Genomic DNA, 20979 nt, shown 5'->3' with positions numbered 1-20979 from the left:
ATATTAGAATGATTTCTGAAGGATCATGTGACACTGAAGACTGGAGTAATGATGCTGAAAATTCAGCTTTGATCACAGGAATAAATTACATTTTAAAATATATTCAAATAGAAGAGTTATTTTAAATTGTAAAAATATTTCACAATAGTCTATTGCTGTTTTTGCTGTATTTTGGATCAAATAAATGAAGCCTTGGTGAGCAGAAGAGACTTTTTAAAAACATTAAAAAATCTTACCATTCATAATCTTCTGACCGTTAGTGTAATTCATCTATAAATCATTTCTGCAGAAAAACAGTGATTTCATCGTCCAGCTCAGTTCTCGTCTAATAGTGTCAGTGCAGACAAATCAATAATACTGCTGAATATAAAGTTAAACTCAATTAATTGTTGAGGTAATCATGTAGGTTAATATTAGACACAATAAAACAAAAACAACAAATTAATCAATTAAAAGTACAAAATAATGTCTTTATTCAGATGCTGTATCACTTTGATGTAAAACAGCTACAACAAATGATTCTCATCCTTTGAGTAAGAACACATAACTTTAATGTTTTTAAACATTATTACATGAAGCATTATTTTCATCAAGTATTTCATATTAGGAGTATAAATTTATTTATTGTATTTGACAGGTGTGATGATCAGTGGAGTTGAGTTTTTACCTCCATCATTAAAGCACGGGCTAAAATATGGATAGAGTTTCCCAGTGAAAGACTGACCAGTGTAAGAGTAGATATGAGAGCTGGACTCCACATCATAAAAGGAGACCAGACCCTCCTCATAATCCACAAACACACCGACCCGCTGCGGCTTCACTCTCAGACACAGAGAGACAGGAGAATCAGCACAGGCCCAATATTCATTCTCATTTCTCAGAGCCACAGTCCAGAATCCATCACTGGGACTCAGTATGTTCAGTTCCTTCCTGTTAATGGATTCTCTGGCCACTCCTAAAACCCATTTAGTCTTTCCCTTCACCTGCACCTCATAATAAAATCTCCCTGAGGAGAATCCCTTCTTTCCCAGGACACAGGGACTTATATCAAATCTCTCTGGTTTGTCTGGGAGTTTCTGTCTAATGTCTCCATGTCTCACTTGTTTTCCATCATCAGACAGGATGAGGTGTGGATGAGCTGTATCAGGATCCAGAGTCACATCCACTGAGAAAACAGAGAATATGAATCACAACTTAATACATATTTTGTGATGATGTTTTTAATATTTAATCAGTGTTTAATCATCCTGTAGGTCAGTAATGAAGCTGTGAGTATATGAATGTATAGTGTAGTTCAGACACACACTGTACCTTCATACTGCTGCATCCTCTTCAGATCTGTAGAGACTAATGACAATAAAACATCTTCAGATCTTTGACATATTTTATGTGTGGAATTATAGACAAGCTTTAAGGTTATATTTAAAGAGTTTTGAACAACATCATGTTTTATCTGATCAATGTGTGTTTTTTAGCACTGTTAAGCTGTTGGAGCTTCAGGCCTGATATTTCACACACATCCCTCTTCTCATGAAGATCAAATCTGCCTCTTAAACACATGATGTTTATTCATTTGATTGTCTGATTAGTTAACTGAATATTAATGTTTCTCTTTACAATTTCCCCTCTATACAGTTTTATATTTTATCTGAAATTAAAGCTGAAAATGACCGTCTCTTTTCAAGAAGAACTGTGAGCTGATGATAATAATGTGACCATCAAGTTAGAGTCACTAAAAATTTTAATTATTTGTATATATTTACATTTTTATGTTTTTTTTTTGTTGTTGTTGTTTTTTTTGTTTTTGTTTTTACATATTTTTATTTCTATTTATGCACATATATTAAATTGTTTTTTTAATTACTTTAATGTATTATAATGAGTTTGTATTGAACAGTTCAGCTGCATTTTCTAAATTCTGTGTGGCAGAGTTACCATGACAACTGCAGCACATCCTCAGACAACACAGAGGAACACTTGAGTAACTACTAACTCTCGTCTCTCTCTCATTTATTGTGAAGTTTTTCACTGTTTTTACAGACATGATCACACACTTGACTTATTTCAGCTTGAATCAAATTCATTCTTCATTCCTGATTCTTTTTACTATATAAAAACAGGGCAGACAACTTTTGAGTGAGAATTGGGGGGAGGGAGTGATAGGGACACAAATTTCATGATTTGATTTCAATCTTGATTTAATATTAATTCATTTGGGTATATACATGAATATAGTAGCCTACGTGTTGATTTTTCTAGAGGGAAAAATAATCTTTCTCAACTAATGTTGTGAACTAACGTTATACAGGGAACCCTGTCAGCTAGTAACGTTACATTATTATTATTATAGGTTAATTAACAAATGATTTGTATACAATTACATTTCAGGACATTTTTATAATAATGAAGTTATAATAAAATCTTTTACTGGTATTAGAGTAAAAATATATGTAATATAGTGCTTTTTTGAAACACTGTTGAAACACTGATTGAGCGATTACACAAGACATGATACATTTCAGTAAGTTGTACTGGTTCTTTCAACATCTAATGTTCGTTCATGTTTATTTTGTGCTGTAACTAGTAGTAAAGAGGAAGAGATGATCGGTTCACGTGCCGCTTGACCTACAGCAATATGTCACGCCATTTTAAGAGCGTCAAAACTGTATTTATTGTTTGAATTTCACAATAAAATGTACAAAATTTGAAAGCTGAAAAGCTGAAGTCTGTCTGCGCATGGTCCGTGTCCTCTTTACTCCGCAATGTGTTTCACTGTGTGAGAATATGGATGATAAATACATGTATCTGTACAGTGTATTTGATATTGTCGTACCAGTTTGTGTGAGTTTCTCCTGTAGAGTGTCCTGCAGTTGAGTCAGAGCTCTCCTCAGAGTCTCCAGACTCTCATCAGTCTTCACACTGATCTCAGACCAGTTCCTGGTGTTTCTAGAGCTGCACAGGAACGAGTAAATCTACAGCAGGAGAGAGGAGAAATCCTTCAGCATGGGGAGTGTTATGGTGTCATATACTGCATTATCATTGATCAGAGAGATGTTGACTGACCTGTAGGAGGTGGAGGTGATCTTCAGTGTGTGAGAGCTGCTCCAGCTCAGTGTTTCTCATCTTTAGCTCAGTGATCTCCTGCTCCAGCTCTTCAATGAGCTCTTCCTCCTGTTTCTCTGCTGCTTTCTGCTGCTCCTCCATCATCTCCAGCAGTTCAGTCTGACATCTCTCAATGGAGCGGATGAGATCAGTGAAGAGCTCGACACGGGCTGCTTTCTCCTTCTCTGTGTTTCTCTGCTCAACCAGGACATTCAACTAATTATAAGTGGTGTTTTATACAAAATCAGTGTTACTATTGCTCAGATTTCAGTGTAATTAGAGGATTTTCAAAATAACTTCATCCTGTACCGACTGTACTGAATGATTCCTCAAATCATGTGTCTTGTTGAGGAGAGGTGTTACGTGCTATTACTTTAAGTTATTAAAGTAAAAACGAATAAAAAAGCATGCAATCATAATTGCAATAGCGCTTTTATACAGCAATTCACTAAACACAAATGTAATATTAAGTAAATTACATTATAGACACAATATTGACAGCTTTGTCTATTTTTGCATTGCCAGCGAAAACAGTTCCAACTTCCAAACAAAACTGCAGCAGAAACAATTGTTGAACATGTCTGAGCAACACATACTCAAAGACAGCACATGTCGCCACCTACTGGTCTATCGATGTAACCTGCAGAAAGAATCACTGTAAATCACTGTAAAACACAGACTGACTGTCTGGAACAAATGCATACAATCGGATTGATACAAGCAGTGAAAGTCCCCTGAACTAACTCATGCAATAAATATTTAAGAAAACTGAATTACATAATTGAACTCACTTTTCTGACTTTTGCTGAGTGTTTGATGTCTTGAATCTTTTGGATTCTGTCCTGGATCATTTGCTGCACGTCTTTCTGTGTCTTCATCAGTTGAGTCTATAGACACAGAACAACACACGCATTTATCACAACAGATATTTACTGTCTTCTAAGGAAACCTTTAATGTTTCCATGAACTTTTTTGTTTCACAAAATGAAGAAATGTGATTCCTCATGATATGACCCTTTTAAAATCAGTTTTGTCAGTAACATCTACCTTCTTCTCTTCACTCTGCTCTTCTATAGGAACAGTGTTGTGGTTCTTGTGGTCTGTTAAAGTGCAGATCGGACAAACACACGTCTGATCATCTCTACAGAACAGCTCCAGAGGTCTTTCATGTTTCTGACAGATATAGTCCTCCAGATTCCTCACAGGATTGATCAGTTTGTGTTTCTTTAAACCTGCCACTCTCAAATGAGGCTCCAGGTGAGTTTCACAGTAAGAGCTCTGACACACCAGACACGACTTCAGGGCTTTCAGCTTTCTTTCCTCACAGACGTCACACAGAACTTCAGGTTTTTTCAGAACTTCAGGTTTTCTTTCAGGACTTTTCTTTTTATAGTGATCTACAACTTCTCTGAGTGTGGTATTAATCTTGAGATCAGGTCTAATCTTGAATGTTTCTTTACAATATGGACAGTTGCAGGTCTGGCTGTTGTCCCAGTGTTTATTCAGACAGGTCTTGCAGAAGTTGTGTCCACATGGAGTGGTGACTGGATCAGTGAACACGTCCAGACATATCGAGCACTGAAGCTCCTCAGTCAGTGGCCCGCTGGAGGATGACATCCCTGGAGAGAGAAATGAAGAAGATAAATCACCTTCACTACTAGTCTAAAGTTTGGACAAACTTGAAATCAACACTGAATTTAATAATGTTAGGAATAAACAAAGAAAAACAGACAAACAAATAAATAGATGATGGATGGATGAATAAGAAATATTGATTTGAGATTAAATGATTTTATCTATTACTGTAGATTTCTGAACTATTTCAAAATATTACCGAATGAGAAGAGTAAAAGTCATTCATCTGGTTATTGACTTACATGGAGGTTCTTCTATACTCTTTCTCCTGGTTTTTCTTTCTTTTGTTGATGTTGGTGAAGATTCTGCCATTGTTTTTTTCCCTCTTCAAGCCTTGTCAAGAAAAAAGACAATGTATTTGGTTACAGAGGTTTAAAAGAAACTTCCAAAGTCAGATTTTGTGTTACTTACTATTATTATTTAACACTAGATAATATTAAAGTATGGAGCACATGTGTATATTTTATGTAAATGTGATTTTCAGTTGCAGTTCAGCAGGTTTGTGTTCAGTCTGTCTGCAGCTCATTTACTTCCTGTTTCTTTAATCTTTCTGTCATGTAACAAAATGACAGAAACACCAAACTTTGCTTTACAACCAGTCAAATGACATTTACAATACAATTCTGATATAATTTCAGAGCAGTAAACAACTAAAGTAGTTGGGTATTTGACATGCTTAAACCTGATTCCAGTTCAACATAAATCTACTAAACCAGATCACTTCCATCAGAAACCTGTTCAGCTCAATCTCTCTTATATTTCTATCATTACCTGTGAGTATCAGATGTGTCCACAAGACTCTTTGAACGGCTCAATAAATATTCTGTTGTTTAAAGAGGTTGATCGTTTCAGGCGTCCATATTGTTGTTGATCAAGTTACTTTCACTTTCTCTGAATCTCTCTGAACTACAGTGATGTCAGAGCTCCTCCTGTATTTACACATTTACGTTTGTCTCTGTATTCAGTGTGTTGGTTCATGTGTGTCTGTCTGTATTGTCTGTATCTTTTGCTTCATTTGGAAGACATTCCTAATTTTTGGAGCATAGCAGCTAAAAGAAATACCACAAGATCATTTATGATTTACTGTATAATGTGCCAGAAGAGCACTAGAGGATCTTAAACTACGATTTGATATGATATGATCTCCTCGGAGTCTCCATACTCTCATCAGTCTTCACAATGATCTCAGACCAGTTCCTGGTGTTTCCTTCAGAAAAATCCTTCAGCATGGGGAGTGTTATGGTGTCATATACTGCATTATCATTGATCAGAGAGATGTTGACTGACCTGTAGGAGGTGGAGGTGATCTTCAGTGTGTGAGAGCTGCTCCAGCTCAGTGTTTCTCATCTTTAGCTCAGTGATCTCCTGCTCCAGCTCTTCAATGAGCTCTTCCTCCTGTTTCTCTGCTGCTTTCTGCTGCTCCTCCATCATCTCCAGCAGTTCAGTCTGACATCTCTCAATGGAGCGGATGAGATCAGTGAAGAGCTCGACACGGGCTGCTTTCTCCTCCTCTGTGTTTCTCTGCTCAACCAGGACAATCAACTAATTATTAGTTGTATTGTCTGCATGCTGCACAGTTCATGTTACAGACATGAATTATATCTATAGCTCCAGTAAGCAACCACCCACAACCACTCACTTTTCTGACTTCTGCTGAGTGTTTGATGTCTTGAATCTTCTGAATCTGTCCTGGATCATCTGCTGCGTGTCTTGGATCATCCACCGAGTCTATAAAAAGAGAAACTTTTATCGAAAGAAATAACATAAGGGAGAGTAAATAATGATAGAGTTTTAATTTATAGGTGAAATATTTTAATAGTTAAATATTTTAATACATAGTACTCACATCTTCGCACAGACGTCACACAGAACTTCAGGTTTTCTTTCAGGACTTTTCTTTTTATAGTGATCTACAACTTCTCGGAGTGTGGTATTAATCTTGAGATCAGGTCTTCGCTTGAATGTTTCTTTACAATATGGACAGTTGCAGGTCTGGCTGTTGTCCCAGCACTTATTCAGACAGGTCTTGCAGAAGTTGTTTCCACATGGAGTGCTGACTGGATCAGTGAACACATCCAGACATATAGAGCACTGAAGCTCCTCAGTCAGTGGACCGCTGGAGGATGACATATCTGCAAAGAGAAATGATGAAGATAAATCACCTACACAACAAGTTTAAACACACTTGACTAAAGGTTGGCCGGAGGTCAATAAACTGTACAGGGAGAGAAATGAGAAATAATAAAGATAAATAGTACTAGTCAAATGTTCAGACACAAAGACTTCTGTTTATATTATTGAAATTAGTTTATGATATTAATAGTAGCATAAGCAGTATTCAGTAGTCAGCTGGCCATATTGCAAAATTAACTAAGACATGGTGATTAATGTACAATGTTTAAAAAAAAAAAAAAAAAGAGTGTTCAAACATTTGACTGGTAGTGAGTGTACATTTGTGAATTGTACATTTCAAGTAGGCTATTATTTACAAAAAAAAAAAGAAAGAAAAAAAGTAAAGCACTAATTTGTTATTTTTGTGGATAAATGACTTGCATGGAGGAATAGAGTCTATATCCGCCTACCCCCTAAACAAATATATATATATATATATTACACACACACACACACACACGCTGTATATCTCTGTGTGTATGTTTGTGTTTGAAAATATATTATATTTTTATTTATGTAAATGTGAATTTCTCCTGCAGTGTAGCAGATGTTTGTCTAGCAGGTGTATTCTTTACTGAACGTCATATATTTCCTGTTTCTTTAGTCCAGGGTTTCTCAACTCTGACCCTCGACATCCACTTTCACACGTTTAGCTTCAAACCTAAACAAACACATCTGCGTTCATTTGTAATTCCCTAAAGTCTCCAGCAGATGCCGCCATTCTCTCACAAATGACTGCTGTTGTCATTGACTCCGTTTAGCAACATCATAAAGACATAATGCGATTAATCTAAGCAACAGAGCGATTCAGCTTTAGCTCATGTATACAGAATATTTTGGTTATGTTGGTGGTATTATGACTATAATCGGAGTAAACAATCACAGTAAGACGTGTAGTGCTACCATTTTAATCGCATTATACAGTTTACACTGTAAATGATTTTCTTTCACTCTGATCAAAGTCAGTTCTACGCATAAATGTAAGGTTACGATGACAAACGAGTTTAAAAATAAATAAATAAACTTAAGAAAAAGTACGGATAAACTTTCCCCCCCTCAAAATTTACAAATATAGGCTACGGTTTTATGACTAGGTGTAGTTTTAATCTTGGTCTGAAAGCAATAACACGATGTCCTACCTGCCTGTAAAGTATGTACAGGTGCTGGTCATATAATTAGAATATCATCAAAAAGTTGATTTATTTCACTAATTACATTCAAAAAGTGAAACTTGTATATTATATTCATTCATTACACACAGACTGATATATTTCAAATGTTTATTTCTTTTAATTTTGATGATTATAACTGACAACTAAGGAAAATCCCAAATTCAGTATCTCAGAAAATTAGAATATTGTGAAAAGGTTCAATATTGAAGACACCTGGTGCCACACTCTAATCAGCTAATTAACTCAAAACACCTGCAAAGGCCTTTAAATGGTCTCTCAGTCTAGTTCTGTAGGTTACACAATCATGGGGAAGACTGCTGACTTGACAGTTGTCCAAAAGACGACCATTGACGCCTTGCACAAGGAGGGCAAGACACAAAAGGTCATTGCAAAAGAGGCTGGCTGTTCACAGAGCTCTGTGTCCAAGCACATTAATAGAGAGGCGAAGGGAAGGAAAAGATGTGGTAGAAAAAAGTGTACAAGCAATAGGGATAACCGCACCCTGGAGAGGATTGTGAAACAAAACCCATTCAAAAATGTGGGGGAGATTCACAAAGAGTGGACTGCAGCTGGAGTCAGTGCTTCAAGAACCACTACGCACAGACGTATGCAAGACATGGGTTTCAGCTGTCGCATTCCTTGTGTCAAGCCACTCTTGAACAACAGACAGCATCAGAAGCGTCTCGCCTGGGCTAAAGACAAAAAGGACTGGACTGCTGCTGAGTGGTCCAAAGTTATGTTCTCTGATGAAAGTAAATTTTGCATTTCCTTTGGAATTCAGGGTCCCAGAGTCTGGAGGAAGAGATGAGAGGCACACAATCCACGTTGCTTGAGGTCCAGTGTAAAGTTTCCACAGTCAGTGATGGTTTGTGTCATCTGCTGGTGTTGGTCCACTGTGTTTTCTGAGGTCCAAGGTCAACGCAGCCGTATACCAGGAAGTTTTAGAGCACTTCATGCTTCCTGCTGCTGACCAACTTTATGGAGATGCAGATTTCATTTTCCAACAGGACTTGGCACCTGCACACAGTGCCAAAGCTACCAGTACCTGGTTTAAGGACCATGGTATCCCTGTTCTTAATTGGCCAGCAAACTCGCCTGACCTTAACCCCATAGAAAATCTATGAGGTATTGTGAAGAGGAAGATCCCAACAATGCAGAAGAGCTGAAGGCCACTATCAGAGCAACCTGGGCTCTTATAACACCTGAGCAGTGCCACAGACTGATCGACTCCATGCCACGCCGCATTGCTGCAGTAATTCAGGCAAAAGGAGCCCCAACTAAGTATTGAGTGCTGTACATGCTCATACTTTTCATGTTCATACTTTTCAGTTGGCCAAGATTTCTAAAAATCCTTTCTTTGTATTGGTCTTAAGTAATATTCTAATTTTCTGAGATACTGAATTTGGGATTTTCCTTAGTTGTCAGTTATAATCATCAAAATGAAAAGAAATAAACATTTGAAATATATCAGTCTGTGTGTAATGAATGAATATAATATACAAGTTTCACTTTTTGAATGTAATTAGTGAAATAAATCAACTTTTTGATGATATTCTAATTATATGACCAGCACCTGTATTTTCACTCCTCCGCGCACCTGCTCGCGCAGACATCACAAGTCATCAGCGCGTTTCATTCAATGCAGAGTTAGACAGACATCAGTCACAAGCACCGAAACAGAAACAGCAGCCACCTTTTACAGTTCAACGAGCTTATTCTGTGTTCATGCCATAACTACCGTAATTTGGAAGAGATGACGGTTTGTGACTGGAATTTATGCGTTTCCATGGCAACACTATTACCGACCAAATGAATCTGCAGCAGTCAGGTGGTACAGGTCAGAGCTCTTTAAGTTGTTTATGTTGATTATAATTGTAATGTAATGTGCTTTGAGACATGAGGTAGTTTAACACCATCTCTCTTGATGCTTTTGTTTGCTCCCTGCTGTACGCGGTCATGTGTTTTGAAGGAGGCGTGGCTTTGAAGGGATGATGGGAACTTATGCTTTCAAAGCTAACTTGCTATTGCTAGCCTCTCCGAAAATTGCCTACCCTACCCTTAATTTACTAGATACACTTCTACACCATTAGTTATTGTTCATTTTATCATTTACTAATGCAAGTCTTCATTAATTAATGCACTTTGAATTAATATAAACAAAACATGAACAACTGTATTTTTATTAACAAACATTATCAAAGATTAATGAAGGCTATAAATATTGCTGATTGTTAGTTCATGTTAGCAATTCAGTGGGGAAATTGGCATAACGTAAAAATTCTTAAGCAAAATATAATCCTTTTTGTTGGTAAAATATGACCCGGGCTCTCTTGGTATAATTTGTGACTTTATTCCAACAGATTGAGACACTTTAGTTAACACAGACAGACACTCTTCCTCATAACTAGTAACACACAGAAGGGGCAGCAGGTTCAGTTCAGTGACCTACATAGATCTGGTTCAAGCAGGCGTTTGACATGATGACACAGATCTGCACAGCTCCTCAAATCACACACTGGACACTGTACACTTATATAAGAGCAGACAGGACTCTACAGTACAGAAAACCTCTTTACAGCTACTGTGGGTCAGTGAGAGAGACCTCGACTAAAGTCAACACTCGACTCACAGCGAGCTGCAGAAATGAGACGTCCGTGTCCTAATCAAACCTGCTGACAGTCAGCAAACCTGCTCTATTTCTGCATTGACTGTACCGACCACATTCTCACTCATGGTCATAAATCACTGTAGAGAAAATCCTGCAACTGAAGGTGTGACTCTTTCTCAGAAATGAGACAAGGTTCATGACCATTAGATGTCAATCACTGCATTAGACTTCACAAAATCATGCAGTTCCTCAAGTCTCCAGTTTAAGATCACCTACACTGACCCTGAAAGTATTTGGACAATCAAGTTACACTTAAAAATGTCTGAATGTCACCGCATCAGTTAAAATAAATACCAAAGCAACTGTGAGAGTGAGAGAGAGTGTGTGTGTGTGTGTGTGTGTGTGTGTGTGTGTGTGTGTGTGTGTGTTGCAGGATCTTTTCTGAGGGGTTTGTGGGTCACTCACCGAAGAGCATGAAGAGGAGGACACATATCAGCGTGGCCACGATCACCAACACCGTCAAACCAACACTCTGCCACATCCTCCCCTCCTTTCCTAGAAGAAAAACAAAGAAAAAACTCCTTCACATCTGTATGAGCTCTATAAGATCATCATGTTCTCAATTCAACACTACAGCTGTGACGCCCTGCAGAAACACATTAATTGTGTCTGATATTATACTTCTGATAAAGATTTCAAATATCATATGATATGCATAATCATATAGGATCATACAGTTCTGCTCAGTTTACTTGCCTTTTGCAGAAGCTGCAACATATTATAACGTTAGATAGATTTCATGTTTCATGTCTAAAATCGAGATCAACACAACATGTCTGGATAATACCATAGCAATAAAACAACAAACCATTTAAATAATAAAAAATCCCACTTAATCATACGTCACATTACACAAAGCAACAATCTTCCATCGTATCACTATGTTTCAGACACTGACACTTTGACAATAGTTCAGCGATGGTACTTTGAAATATAAAACATTGTACTGAAACTGATCATGAACAGTGTCGCTATATCATATCATATAATATCATGTGATAAATCTGATTTTGCATGTGTGATATCAGTATAAAGTGTCGTCACTGACACACGCAGAGGTCCGATGCTGATATGAGTCATGCAGATGAAAGTGTTTATGTTTATGATGATCAGATTTATGATCAAACTTACAGTCGTTCACTCCTCACAGTCTTCACGCCGAATCCCGCGAGGACGGAGGCCGGTAGCGCGTGTCATGGAGGGGCTCAAATATTCTCCTTATCTACATCATTGCGACATTTACAGAGAAAATAGAATAACGAGAAAACACCGAGCTCGAGTCAACAACACACTCAATCTGAGATGACCCGGAAGTGCTCACGCCTGCCGTTCCGCCTCGTGGTATTGTGGGAATTGTCGTTTTCACCGTGCAAAAATAATGAAATAAACTACATTTGTCTTTAGAACTCATCTCACTTCACTAAGCTATCGTTCTTTTCTTTATAAACAATTTTTAAATATGGTACCATGCAATGTTGTGACTTTTTGGAAATGGTAGCTACAATAATAATAGCAAAAATGAGAGTATATGTTATAATAATAATAACAATATGTTTGGACCTTTAATTCTTCTCTTGTCTTCATTCTTTATTGCCTTTTTAAGATTTTTTCAACTTCCTATATTTGTTTTTCATTCATTCCAACAGGTACACTAATAATTCATTAATAATTGCATAAATTAGGCCCATTCGTACTTATAAATATGCACAGGTGAACTTTCTACAAAAAAAAAAAAATAATTCTGTCTCGCATCTCAAGCTAACGCAGCTTTGCTCACTGTTTTACTGTATACTGTGAGGAAATATACTGTAAAAATGAAATATCTCAGAATACTGAATTTTATATATAAAATAAGCCTATCTGCTTTTAAAAAGTCATCTTAACATGTTTATAAGGCCACCTAGAGTGTGTGAATTTTATGTACAAATCAAACTGATGACCCTGACTTATGGTTGTAAACCTGAAATATAAAAATCAGGCCAGTCGCCTTTATTTATAAAGTGTTTTATACAATACAGACTGTTTCAAAGCAGCTTTACAGTGATAACAGGAAAATGATTCAATGATGCAAACAGTTCATTTCGACTGTACAGCAGCTCTAAAATAGTAAATATAAAATATAAAAATAGTGTCATTGTTCAGCTGAAGTCAGTTCAGTGTTGATTCAGTTCCATTAAGATCATCCATTTTTAAACATTAATCATATGAAGCATTATATTCATTAAGTATTTCATATTACGAGTGTAAATTCATTTATTGTATTTGACAGGTGTGATGATCAGTGGAGTTGAGTTTTTACCTCCATCATTAAAGCACGGGCAAAAATATGGATAGAGTTTCCCAGAGAAAGACTGACCAGTGAAAGAGTAGATATGAGAGCTGGACTCCACATCATAAAAGGAGACCAGACCCTCCTCATAATCCACAAACACACCGACCCGCTGCGGCTTCACTCTCAGACACAGACGGACAGGAGAAGCAGAGAGAGCCGCATATTCATTCCCATTCCTCAGCCATACAGTCCAGAATCCATTACTGGGAGTCATTGTGATCTCTCCCTTCCTGTTAATGGATTCTCTGACCACTCCTAAATCCCATTTAGTCTTTCCCTTCACCTGCACCTCATAATAAAATCTCCCTGAGGAGAATCCCTCCTTTCCCAGGACATCTACACAGTAATTAAATCTCTTCGGGTTGTCTGGGAGTTTCTGCTCAATGTCTCCATGTCTCACTTGTTTTCCATCATCAGACAGGATGAGTCTAGGATGAGCTGTATCAGGATCCAGAGTCACATCCACTGAGAAAACAGAGAATATGAATCACAACTTAATACAGATATATTGTGATGATGTTTTTCATAATTTAATCCAGTGGTCTCAACGTCAATTCCTGGAGGGCCACAGCTCTGCACAGTTTAGCTCCAACTCACACCTGCTTGGAAGTTTCTAGAAATCCTGAAGACCTTGATTAGCTGGATCAGGTGTGTTTGATTAGGGTTGGAGCAAAACTGTGCAGAGCTGTGGCCCTCCAGGAATTGAGTTTGAGATGATTTAATCAGTGTTTAATCATCCTGTAGGTCAGTGATGAAGCTGTGAGTATATGAATGTAATCTAGTGTAGTTCAGACACACACTGTACCTGCATACTGCTGCATCCTCTTCAGATCTGTAGAGACACATGACAATAAAACATCTTCAGATCTTTGACATGATTTATGTGTGGAATTATAGACAAGCTTTAAGGTTATATTTAAAGAATTGTGTTCAACATCATGTTTTATCTGATCAATGTGTGTTTTTAGCACTGTTAAGCTGTTGGAGCTTCAGGCCTGATATTTCACACACATCCCTCTTCTCATGAAGATCAAATCTGCCTCTTAAACACATGATGTTTATTCATTTGATTGTCTGCTTAGTTAACTGAATATTAATGTTTCTCTTTACAATTTCCCCTCTATACAGTTTTATATTTTATCTGAAATTAAAGCTGAAAAAAAAATGACCGTCTCTTTTCAAAAACTGTGAGCTGATGATAATAATGTGACCATCGAGTTAGTCACACAAAAATTTAATTATTTGTATATATTTCAATTTTTATTCGTTTTTTTTTAAATTATGTCTACATATTTTTATTTCTATTTATGCACATATATTAAGTTGTTTTTTTAAATTACTTTAATGTATTATAATGAGTTTGTATTGAACAGTTCAGCTGCATTTTCTAAATTCTGTGTGGCAGAGTTACCATGACAACTGCAGCACATCCTCAGACAACACAGAGGAACACTTGAGTAACTACTAACTCTCGTCTCTATCTCATTTATTGTGAAGTTTTTCACTGTTTTTACACACATGATCACATACTTGACTTGTTTCAGCTTGAATCAAATTCATTCTTCATTCCTGATTCTTTTTACTATATAAAAACAGGGCAGACAACTTTTGAGTGAGAATTGGGGGAGGGAGTGATATTGACACAAATTTCAAGATTTGATTTTAATCTTGATTTAATATCAATTCATTTGGGTATATACATGAATATATAGTAGCCTACGTGTTAATTTTTCTAAAATTAAAAAAATCTTTCTCAACTAATATTGTGAACTAACGTTATACAGGGAACCCTGTCAGCTAGTAACGTTACATTATTATTATAGGTTAAATAACAAATGATTTGTACAATTACATTTCAGGACGTTTTTATAATAATGAATTTATAATAAAATCTTTTACTGGTATTACAGTAAAAATATAATTAATAATATAGTGCTTTTTTGAAACTGTTGAAACACTGATTGAGCGATTACACGAGACATGATACATTTCAGTAAGTTGTACTGGTTCTTTCAACATCTAATGTTCGTTCATGTTTATTTTGTGTTGTAACTAGTAGTAAAGAGGAAGAGATGATCGGTTCACGTGCCGCTTGACCTACAGCAATATGTCACGCCATTTTAAGAGCGCAAAAACTGTATTTATTGTTTGAATTTCGTAATAAAATGTACAAAATTTGAAAGCTGTCTGCGCATGGTCCGTGTCCTCTTTACTCCACAATGTTTTTACACTGTGAGAATATGGATGATAAATATATGTATCTGTACGGTGTATATTTGATATTGCTGTACCAGTTAGTGTGAGTTTCTCCTGTAGAGTGTCCTGCAGTTGAGTCAGAGCTCTCCTCAGAGTCTCCAGACTCTCATCAGTCTTCACACTGATCTCAGACCAGTTCCTGGTGTTTCTAGAGCTGCACTGGGATGAGTAAATCTACAGCAGGAGAGAGGAGAAATCCTTCAGCATGGGGAGTGTTATGGTGTCATATACTGCATTATCATTGATCAGAGAGATGTTGACTGACCTGTAGGAGGTGGAGGTGATCTTCAGTGTGTGAGAGCTGCTCCAGCTCAGTGTTTCTCATCTTTAGCTCAGTGATCTCCTGCTCCAGCTCTTCAATGAGCACTTCCTCCTGTTTCTCTGCTGCTTTCTGCTGCTCCTCCATCATCTCCAGCAGTTCAGTCTGACATCTCTCAATGGAGCGGATGAGATCAGTGAAGAGCTCAACATCTCTTCTATAGAAGATTTCTTCCCTCACAGACGTCACACAGAACTTCAGGTTTTTTCAGAACTTCAGGTTTTCTTTCAGGACTTTTCTTTTTATAGTGATCTACAACTTCTCGGAGTGTGGTATTAATCTTGAGATCAGGTCTGTGCTTGAATGTTTCTTTACAATATGGACAGTTGCAGGTCTGGCTGTTGTCCCAGCACTTATTCAGACAGGTCTTGCAGAAGTTGTGTCCACATGGAGTGCTGACTGGATCAGTGAACACATCCAGACATATCGAGCACTGAAGCTCCTCAGTCAGTGGACCGCTGGAGGATGACATATCTGGACAGAGAAATGATGAAGATAAATCACCTACACGACAAGTTTAAACACACTTAACTAAAGGTTGGCTTGAGGGCCCAATGCAATAAAATGTACAGGGAGAGAAATTAGAAATAATGGGGATAGTATTTAGTACAGTCAGCTGGCCATACTGCAAAATGAACTAAGACATGGTGTTTAATATACAATGTTTAAATAAAGATGAGTGTTTAAACCTTTGACTGGTAGTGACTGTACATTTGTGAACTGTACATTTCAAATAGGCTATTATTTAAACACACACAAAAAAAGTCACTCATGCACTCATTTGTTATTTTTGTGGGTTAATGACTTAAAAGGAGGAATAGCGTCTATTCTTTGACACTAAACAAAGCAGCGGGTGTGTTCCTGACTGAATGTCATGTATTTCGTGTTTCTTTAGTCCAGGGTTTCTCAACTTTGAACCTCGAGATCCACTTTCATGCGTTTAGCTTCAACCCTATAAACACATCTGATAATCAAGGACTTTAGGATTACTAGAAAGCTACAGGATGATGAGTTTGATCAAGGTTGAAGCTAAACTCTGCAGGGAAATAGATCCCAAGGGCCAGAGCTGAGAAACAAACTAAGTGAAGTTAAAATATATTTCAAAATAACATGAGATTCATAAACACATTATAAATATGCAAATCACTCTGTGTTCTATATTATATATATATATATATATATATATATATATATATATATATATATATATATATATATATATATATACACACACACACACACACCATAATTTAGTAATTCTCCAAAGTCTCCAGCAGATGCCGCCATTCTCTCACAAATGACTGCTGTTGTCATTGACTCCGTTTAGCAACATCATAAAGAGATTACAATGCGATTAAACTAAGCAATACTGTGATTAAACTTTAGCTCATGTATACAGAATGTTTTGATTATGTTGATGGTATTATGACCATAATCGGAATAAACAATCACAGTAAGACATCTGTGGCCTGTTGCACAAAGCCGGTTTCAGATGCTACCCAGGTAAATTCAAGATTAGTTTGAGCAAACTCTGGTTTTTCGGGCTTATGAAGGTGGATTGGTTTTTAGCGGGGTTCATTGCTATGGTAACTGACGCTACACGGCTAACCTGCTCCGGAGCGGGTTTTATTCTGGGTTAGAGATCACAAACCCAAACTCGACCAATCAGCTGCGAGTAAAGTGACACGTATCTGATGCAATAAAGCCACTCCCCCTGTATCTCTCGCTCCAAATTAAATCAGTTTATAGTGAAAACATTTTAGAGACAAAATTGCTCAGCATTTGCTGTTAATTATTCATTATATTTATATTAAATAAATTAAAATTTTGAATAATTCATGACATATTCATATAATTAGGCCTATTATATTAATTAACAATATTAAACTTTGCTTTTAAATGAAAATAAATATAATACATGCATAATATATAAAGCTTTTAATCAGATTAAGCTTACATTTATTCTTTTGAACTCTTTGTGAAACTAATTATTAATTAATTATTTGGTCTATTTGTTTGATTCACATGCATTGATATAGTCAGATATTTTCTTTCAGCTGCCTTCTCAAACTTTCACTGCATCAGTGTTTATTCCTGATTTGTAAATGCATTTAATTTCATATTTTTCATAACGATCTCTTAATCTTCGGAAGAGACATAAATTGCGCGGCTCTCTCACGAGAAGTGAATCAAACTGACGTTCTCCTTGTTCCGTGTGATTGGCTGTTTGTCGCACGTGTCACACTTTCAGGTGTATGCGCTTTACAAACTCTGGATTAAACATCTATCTTTTATATATAAAATTTTTGTTTTTAAAGTTTAATCTTAAAATGTTTATAAGGCCACCTAGAGTGCGTGAATTTTATGTACAAATCAAACTGATGACCTTGATTTATGTTTGTGAACCTGAAATGTAAGAATCACACTCAAAAATATCTGAGAGGAAATCATGCAGGGTTAATATTGGGGCAGTGGTGGCCTAATGGTTAGAAAGTCAGATTGGTAAGCTGAAGGTTGTGGGTTCTATTTTCATTATTGGCAGGAAACGACTGAGGTGCCTTTGAGCAAGGCACCTAACCCCCAATCACTCCCCGGGCACCGCAGTAAATGGCTGCCTACTGCTCCAGGTGTGTGTGCATGGATGCGTTAAATGCAGAGGACAAATTCTGAGTACGGGCCCTCACATGTCGCTTAGAAAATAAATATTGGACACAATAAAACAGAAACAACAATTAATCAATTGAAAGTAAAAGTAAAAATAATGTCTTTATTCAAAAGCTGTAATCACTTTGATGTAAAACAGCTACAACAAATGATTATCTCATCCTTTGAGTAAGAACACATACATTTTTGATGTTTTTAAACAAGTACATGAAGCATAATGTAAGAGTCATATTTCATATGTCAGAATTTATATTTTCACATTTTTATTATGTAAATTTGGAACAATAATTGTTTTTGTTAATAAGTCATTTACTGTTGAATATATTTATTTGGTTTATTTGGTTTACTGAACATGCGCAGTCATTTTTTTTTTTTTGTAGCGCACATGAAAAGATGTTAATGCACATGCAATAGGCTACGTCCAGACGCACGGTGAGAGAACACAAAGCTTTTAACCGTTTTATAATTGTGATATAGCATAAATTGTCTCACAAGTATAATATTGCTGCAAATAATTTGTAGAGAAGACATCGCTGAGCAAGAGGATTATGCCGTATTTGAGAAATGTAATTCTTTATTGACTTGGAAGAAAATGAATGAAGGCAGATTGATCATCTTACTGCTTGCAAGAAGTGTTAATAAACAACTTCGATCTTAAGTGAACTTGCACACTTTGAAGTTTCACAAATTTTGGACAACAAAGACGACGGCGACGATGCTATTATGCGGTCTGAATGCAAGCGGGCACCAATTGACAAGGGTTGGGAAGAGAAGCTTCACAGCAAGATAAACACTAGAAGAGGCAAGTTGAGACTATTAACTGCAAAATCAAATGAGATTGAATTGCTTATGGAGAATGTTTACAACTTGAATGACATTGGAAACAAGCAATTTAAAGTCTACAAATGGCTTTGAAGAATTTGTTGAGTGTAATGAATCAGTGTTGCTGTAATTGAAAGATGAAGAGCATGATGCTGATCAGGATTTCTAGTTTCAGCCTAAATTAATATGCTGCAAAAAATTCATGGAAAGTCGTGGATTGAGGAAACTAAGAAGAACTAAGATGTCTCAAATTTTTGACAATGAAGTCTCACCAATGGACAGTGTGTCAATGGTGTCGTCCAAAACTATCACTTCTAATAAGTCAGGAAGTGGAGTAACGTGTGTTTCCAAAAAATCCTCAATATCCACAGCATTCTCAGCTCATCTTAAGGAAGAAACTAACAGAGCAGCTTTGTTGTCTAAAGCAGCCGCTTTGAAGGAAAGGCAGGCATTGGAAATGAAAGAAGCAAAGTTAAAGGCTGAAATAGAAAAGTTGGAAATAGAAACGCTCTTGCAATGTTTACTGCTAAAATTAAAGTGTATCAAGATTGTGAAGAACAAAAACAGTATGCAAGTCAAAATGTGGCTATCCAAGCAGCTGATGTAGACATTCCAAAACATGAGCATTATGAATATGATGAATACAGTGCATCATCAAAGCATAGCAAAAAGTCATCGCATCCTGAAGAAGTTCACTCAAATATACCTGTAAGTGTCAGACCTAAGAAAACAAAAACTGCAAAGGAATGGTCAACGCCAGTCAATGAAGCATCTTGCCGTAATACTGATACATCAGAACTTCAAAGAGTGATGCAACGTCAGACAGATATCACAGCAATGCTCGTGAAGAATCAGCGGATGTCTAGTCTACCTCAACATGATGTTCTTTTGTTTCATGGAGATCCACTTGAGATCAGGTCTTTTATGAAAGCGTTAGAACACGCTGTTGACTCCAGAGCTGAGAGTAGTGCTGACAAGATGAACTTTCTGGAGCAGTATACTAGAGGTGAGCCCAGAGACATTTAAAAAGTTGCCATCATATGCCAGATGATCGTGGTTACGCAGAAGCAATGAGACTCTTGCATGAGAAGTTTGGAAATGAGCTGAAAATTGCAACAGCCTTAATGCAAAATGCATTCAAATGGCCTGAAATTAAGTCAGAGGATGGAAAGTCTTTAAATGCATTTTCATTGTTCTTGGTCACTTGTCGCAATGTAATGGAGGACATTGAATATATGGGTGAGTTGGATAATCCTACCAACATGAGGATTATTATCTCAAAGCTGCCCTACAAGTTGTGCGAAAGATGGAGAGCCCATGCTTACAAGTATGAGGAGCACAACAGAAGAAGAGCCAAGTTTATTCAGTTGGTGGAGTTTGTTGAATGCCAAGCAAAGTTAATATCAAACCCACTTTTTGGAGATCTGGATGCTTTGACAGGTAATGAAAACACCAATAAGTCTCTTCAAGGAACTAAGCTGAGAAAAAAAAAGGAAAAAGAAGTAGCAGTTTTCCAACTGACATAAAACAGGCTGGTGATATTCAAAAAGACTTGACTATGACGAAAAACAACAGTGCATCAGTTACCAGTGCTTTCATTAAACCTTGTGCATTATGTGAGAAAGGCCATACCTTGTAGCAATGTTACCAGTTTGGTGCTAAGCCATATAAAGACAAATTGGACTTTCTAAGAAAGAGTGGATTTTGCTTTGGATGCATAGTGAAAGGACACATAAGCAAAGATTGTAACTGAAGAAGCACATGTCAGCTATGTTCAAAGAAACATCCTAGCATGTTACACGCATGTTCCACACAAGATTCCTTAGAAGGAAATGGT

The 20979-nt window shown here is 36.8% G+C and overlaps 3 protein-coding genes and 1 long non-coding RNA gene across 20 annotated transcripts in view; 1 reads left to right on the top strand and 3 right to left on the bottom strand.

Annotated features, from left to right (window-relative positions):
- Positions 1-15684, bottom strand: part of LOC127501614 (E3 ubiquitin-protein ligase TRIM21-like) — a 33689-nt gene extending 18005 nt beyond the window's left edge. Inside the window, exons 1-2 of one of the 8 annotated variants that reach the window (XM_051873716.1) lie at positions 11881-12102; positions 11155-11244 (exon numbers count right to left, since the gene is read on the bottom strand). In XM_051873716.1, the coding sequence (XP_051729676.1) occupies positions 11155-11230 (76 nt within the window). In that variant the 5' untranslated portion in view covers positions 11231-11244; positions 11881-12102. Of the gene's footprint in view, positions 1-3063; positions 3283-5508; positions 5635-6024; positions 6244-11154; positions 11245-11880; positions 12103-15602 lie in introns of those variants that run through there. The other 7 variants (XM_051873712.1, XM_051873717.1, XM_051873706.1 and 4 more) reach the window with 7 other exon arrangements.
- The window catches only part of LOC127501642 (uncharacterized), a 69646-nt gene that overhangs the window by 13281 nt on the left and 35386 nt on the right, over positions 1-20979 (top strand). The window lies entirely within an intron of this gene.
- Positions 446-20979, bottom strand: part of LOC127501613 (E3 ubiquitin-protein ligase TRIM21-like) — a 63514-nt gene continuing 42980 nt past the window's right edge. For 3 of the 10 annotated variants that reach the window (XM_051873701.1, XM_051873700.1, XM_051873699.1), the window contains exons 3-8: positions 4150-4721; positions 3894-3989; positions 3064-3297; positions 2834-2972; positions 1312-1347; positions 446-1165 (exon numbers count right to left, since the gene is read on the bottom strand). In XM_051873701.1, coding sequence (XP_051729661.1) covers positions 618-1165; positions 1312-1347; positions 2834-2972; positions 3064-3297; positions 3894-3989; positions 4150-4721 — 1625 coding nt within the window. In that variant the 3' untranslated portion in view covers positions 446-617. Of the gene's footprint in view, positions 1166-1311; positions 1348-2833; positions 2973-3063; positions 3298-3893; positions 3990-4149; positions 4722-4979; positions 5071-5508; positions 5624-6024; positions 6244-15602; positions 15703-20979 lie in introns of those variants that run through there. The other 7 variants (XM_051873698.1, XM_051873697.1, XM_051873695.1 and 4 more) reach the window with 6 other exon arrangements.
- LOC127501637 (zinc-binding protein A33-like) overlaps positions 12696-20979 on the bottom strand; it is a 39250-nt gene continuing 30966 nt past the window's right edge. Inside the window, 5 exon segments of the mRNA XM_051873760.1 lie at positions 12696-13546; positions 13887-13913; positions 15373-15511; positions 15603-15831; positions 15833-16130. Coding sequence (XP_051729720.1) covers positions 12999-13546; positions 13887-13913; positions 15373-15511; positions 15603-15831; positions 15833-16130 — 1241 coding nt within the window. The 3' untranslated portion in view covers positions 12696-12998.

The sequence above is a fragment of the Ctenopharyngodon idella genome, chromosome 19 (assembly GCF_019924925.1).
Source record: "Ctenopharyngodon idella isolate HZGC_01 chromosome 19, HZGC01, whole genome shotgun sequence".
In the NCBI taxonomy this organism is placed as follows: Eukaryota; Metazoa; Chordata; class Actinopteri; order Cypriniformes; family Xenocyprididae; genus Ctenopharyngodon; species Ctenopharyngodon idella.
This window is presented reverse-complemented; position numbering and strand designations above follow the sequence as displayed.